We start from the raw sequence: 4,777 nt of genomic DNA on the forward strand, positions 1-4,777 counted from the left end.
CGCCCTTAACCACCATCTTCTTGGTGAGACATAGGTGCTGCCTTTCTATGGACGTCGGTAGTCGGAGCTGAGGTTGAGGTTCCAAATGGAGCGGGCTTCGTCCTCGGGCTCCAAGGCTCTCTTCCCCACGGGCCCTAGCTTCAGCCTTGAGGACTTCTCGAGCAAGGACTTTATCGTCCGCGACTTTGTCGATGGCCTCGCCGAAAATGCCGTCCCTGCCAACCGCCGATCCGGGCCTGCCCACCAACCATTTGACCCGAAGCCCCTAATCAGGACTTTTGAGAGTGCGTCCCCGCTGGAAATTTGACGGGTCGTGCCCCTATTGGGGACAAAGCACATGTAATTAACTGTTACATCTGCTCGCAGACTCATTATCCCAGCTGAGCTCTCTGTCGGAGGAGCTGCAGGCGAAAGAATCCGAGATCCTGTCGCAAGTAAGACGAGCCGAGATCCAGCACGACCAGACTCTCGACACCCTGGGCCGCAAGCTGGACCAGTCCATGACCCAATTCGAAGCCCTCGATCTCTCCCTCAACAACCCAAATTCCATCAATGGCTCTGAGAGGACGAGCAGGTCCGATGGCGGCGGCAATATTGCCGTTCAGATCGGCGAGAAGCTCGAGGAGCTGGATAGGAAGAGGAGGCGGGCGCAGGACGCCAACTTCCTTATCCAGTGCTGGCTGGAAGTCACCGAAACGGGCGAACTTACTTCGTTGCAAGATATCCAGAGGCAAGGCGGCGCCGAGAACAAGGTACGATGTGCCGTCATTGCCCGTCAGCTGATGCGCATCAGCCAGAGGCTGGATCCGACCTCCTGGGGGCAGACGAATGGGTTCCGCGGCAATGGCGTCACCAACGGGGTGGCCGGGAACAGTCGGAAGTTCAACACCAGAGAAGTGCTGGAGAAGTTCTCAGAGACGTTGGAGCAAGATCTCCTGGCGCAGTTCAACAACAGCTACCGCCGGCAAAACTTTGAGAACATGATGGAGTGCGCCAGGGTACTACACGACTTCAACGGCGGTGCGAGTGTCATCGCCGTCTTCGTCAACCAGCACCAATTCTTCATCAACAGAGATCAGCTGATCACCGACGAGGTGACAGTCGACAGCGAGATGTGGGACTTGCTTGCAGATCCGGATTCGGAGCCCCCTGGCGTGGAATCGAGCCTGCAGTCTCTCGTCGACGAGGTGAAGCTCGTCATGTTGGAGGAGTCTTTCATTATCAAGCGGGCCTTCCCATACTACGAAACCGTCTTGATCAAGTTCATTCAGCGCGTGTTTCAACAGTCCATCCAGCAGCGACTTGAAATGGTGCTGGACAAAGCCAGCACCGTCTCCTCGTTGGCCTTCTTGCGCTCGCTGCACGCATCGCGCAACTACATCAATGTGCTTGTGGAAGATCTCAAAACCCATGGACTGACTGAACATCCCGAGCCGTGCACGGCTCCCGTCGCACAGGCATTGGACCAGCAGCTAGAGGAGCTGTTCGTCCCATACCTTGTGGGCAATTCGTATATCGATCGGGAAAAGAGGAGCCTGGAGGAGTTGAACAGCTCCCTTCTCTTCAAATTCACCGTTTATCACTCAAGGAGGAAGAAGGCGCCGAGCGGTTTCATGGCCGCCATCGCCCAGCAAGGCAACCAGCTGCTCCAATCCGCCAAAGACGCATACATGGAGAAACTTGACTCGTCCGAGTTGACGCCAACGCAGAAGGCCATGATGCTTCGGGTTGCCGGAATACAGGACGACGACAAGAAGAACGAAATTGAGGTGTCGGAGGAGGACGGTGTTCTCAGCATCGCCAACGCAAAGAGGATGATGACGTGGCTTGCAGAAAGCGTGCGGAGGACTCTGGAGATGGGGACAGCCGCCGAGACGCCAAAGGATGTCAACATCCTTCTCAACCTCCTGTTGGCTACCATGGGGCACATGTACGTGGAGACAGCCCTCGATGCCGCCCTCGATCAGGCGACGTCGCAGGAAACCAACAGGACCGAGCCCGACCTGTCATATCTGCCCAAGATACGGCCGGCCGTTTTTATCACCAACATAATGAACCGCTTCATCAACACCGTCTTAATCAGGCTTGCTGAATCCAACACCACGGTGCGCCGGGGCATGGAGACGCACGCCAGGTCCGGGGTCGAGTCGATCGAGAAGAAGACCAATGCAATCATGAAGAGTACCATGGACGTGGTGGTCAACTGGGTCAACAAGTTACTGGCGAACCAGAAGAAGACGGACTTCCGCCCAAAGGACGAAGGCATCATAGACTCGCTCCAGTCGCCCACCTGCCTTGGGATATGCACCTTTCTAGACAAGGTCGCGTCGCTTTCAAAGAACGGCGTGGACGGACACAACCTGGAGATCTTCAGCAGCGAGCTTGCGCTGTCGATACAAAAGCTCCTGTTTGACCATTTCAAAAAGTTCTCTGTCAATGCGACGGGCGGTTTGATGGTGACCAAGGACATATCCAAGTATGTGTCGACGCTCAAGGCTTGGCCGCTGACCAAGGAAGTGGTGAATATCGTCGAAGTTCTGACGGAAGTTGGCTACCTTTTCATCATCGGGCCCGAGGCTCTCAAGGAGAAATCGAGAGGTCTGGGCTCGGGTCCTGGGGGTCAAGGGAAAAAGCTGCTCAAGGCGGATTTCAAGGCCTACGTACAGCGGAGAGACGACGCAAGCAGTGCTGGCATCCAGAGCGTGCTTGCGGGGCTGTGACGAAAGAACATTTTATTTCCATGTGGCAAGAGTATCCTGTTTTCGTTTGCGATGTATGGGGCCCGAATCTGCCAACCCCCCTTTATATACATGCCAAGGCCAGCGGTACTTCCCTTGTTCGTACACAGGCGTCTTGGGAGTTGTTGGCTTCAAATGGGATCGAATGGCGATCGCGGATGGGAGATATGCTGCGTAATCGAAATGATACCATGCAACACCAAGGGTACCCAACTCCCAAGCCTGTCTTACGTCTGCGAGACAGCCTTGAGTGAATGTATTGGTTTATTGGTGGAATAATCTCAATCCATACATGAAACCCCAAGCTAACTTGACTGACTTCCATTCGGCTCAGCTGCCAGCACGAGTATGCAAGCACTGAGCCGGACAAATGGCGGTATCTGGCGAGCTGTCCTGGATATGGGATTGTCCAATTGCTTGCTCCTTTTCCGTGCGACCGAGATGGCAATGTTGTGAGGCACGAGGCTGGGTTGGCGCGTTCTGTAGGCAATGATGTCACCGGATCTGTCATCGGCACCGCGAGCTGGCAATTGATTGGTACAGCCGATTCGGCAACACCGAACCAGTATCAATCATAGTCTGAGGAACAAAGAGCGATTGATTGATTGGTAAAAGGGGCTGTTTTTGCTCGCAGTGCACGCGGCAGTTGTCGAATTTGCTCCCGGCAAATTGACAACGATGGACTGACGCATCATCTTGTGTGCTCAGGGTCCAGTCAGGGGTACAATCATTCTCTCTGCGCAACACGCGGAATCTACTAGCCTCAAGCCCTGGACGGAACGGCCCACTTTCTCCGCATTCCCCCAAATTTATCGGATTTAAATGATCTGTAGCTGCCGAAATCTTCGAGTTTTGGCACCGATATAAGAGCCATATGAGAAGGAACCATCAGTCACACGTAAGAAACATACGAAATACAACGGGATAGAAAGACCCGAGAAACTTGCGAGGCAATACACCCCAAGCGTAGGGGCGAAACGAATTCATCGAGACCCGTAAGATGGCGCTTTTGTGTCAGCATTCTCAGCTGCAAAGCACAAGGCAGAATCCCCCCACATTGATGGCGCAGGGGTTGCGTGAAACCAGAACACTTGTGGCAAGGGCGGCAGCCTTACTCGAGACTGGTGGCCATTTAGCGACTCGAAGTCGCCTATACTTTCCCCAGAGTTTGTCGGATCAGGAATGGAATGGACAAGGCATCTTCTAGGTGGCTCCTACTAATACGGGTCTTTGTAACCCATAGAAGAATATCTGAAAGGAAGAGAGCGGCTCTTGAAATGAAAAACCTACGGGCCAGCAACGGGATTCAAGAGGGCACAGAAAGGGAAACGACATTACATAATGGCGGTGCGAGCCCCAAGGGCTGGTGTGACTTGGGCACGCTCGAGGGCGATTCGCGCTCTGACCTTCTCGCTCTCCGGCTGGCCCTACCCGATAGAGACAAAACCCGGCCAGTCAGAAAGACGGGCCGAGCACCGCAAGCCCAGAGATTTCGGTGTTAATGCCGACAGCCGTTGTGGATCACGTTGGAAGGTCATGGATCCGGTGTTTGGTTTTGGAAGAGGACAGCGCAGGCAGACGCACCGGGTGGCAGGGCACAACCTCTCACCTATTGCACACTGTGTGGAGCTGTTTGTTTGTTGGGGCCTGGTGTGCCTGGCCAGGCGCTCCGGAGTTCAATGGAGTTAGGGTGGGGGTTCAGTTCAATCTACGCCTGCGGGCCAAGAGCCGCATTTCCGCACTGGGCCTGGCCATGTGCAGCCAAACAACACACAGGCGCAATCCAGTATTGCGGGGCGACGCTTCCAACCATTGGAAGTTAACACGTTTTTGAAAGCCGACGACGCAACCTGCCTGGGCATGCTGGGGAAGCTTGACATCGATCCTGCCGCCAATTCTCTTCTTCTTTACTATTTCCTGTTCACAGTTCCTCAACATTGCGCCTCGTCTGGAAGTGAGGCATTGTTTTGTCGTCACCCACGTAAGCAGCAGAAGACCAGACCGAGGGCTGGACACTTGGCCCTGGGGGTTCATCCATC

The 4,777-nt window shown here is 54.6% G+C and overlaps 2 protein-coding genes across 2 annotated transcripts; both read left to right on the forward strand.

Annotated features, from left to right (window-relative positions):
• Positions 1-23: 23 nt before the first annotated feature.
• Positions 24-3,043, forward strand: GGTG_09682 (exocyst complex component protein). Its single transcript, XM_009227537.1, has 2 exons — positions 24-284; positions 367-3,043. Exons 1-2 carry the CDS (start codon positions 86-88, stop codon positions 2,718-2,720), a joined length of 2,553 nt encoding a protein of 850 aa, XP_009225801.1. The 5' UTR covers positions 24-85; the 3' UTR covers positions 2,721-3,043.
• A 489-nt stretch (positions 3,044-3,532) lies between these two features.
• On the forward strand, positions 3,533-4,685 carry GGTG_09683 (hypothetical protein). Its single transcript, XM_009227538.1, has 2 exons — positions 3,533-3,904; positions 3,982-4,685. The coding sequence occupies exon 2, from the start codon at positions 4,080-4,082 to the stop codon at positions 4,425-4,427; it is 348 nt and encodes a 115-aa protein (XP_009225802.1). The 5' UTR covers positions 3,533-3,904; positions 3,982-4,079; the 3' UTR covers positions 4,428-4,685.
• The last annotated feature ends 92 nt before the right edge of the window (positions 4,686-4,777 follow it).

This window comes from Gaeumannomyces tritici, assembly GCF_000145635.1.
Source record: "Gaeumannomyces tritici R3-111a-1 unplaced genomic scaffold supercont2.5, whole genome shotgun sequence".
Classification (NCBI taxonomy): Eukaryota; Fungi; Ascomycota; class Sordariomycetes; order Magnaporthales; family Magnaporthaceae; genus Gaeumannomyces; species Gaeumannomyces tritici.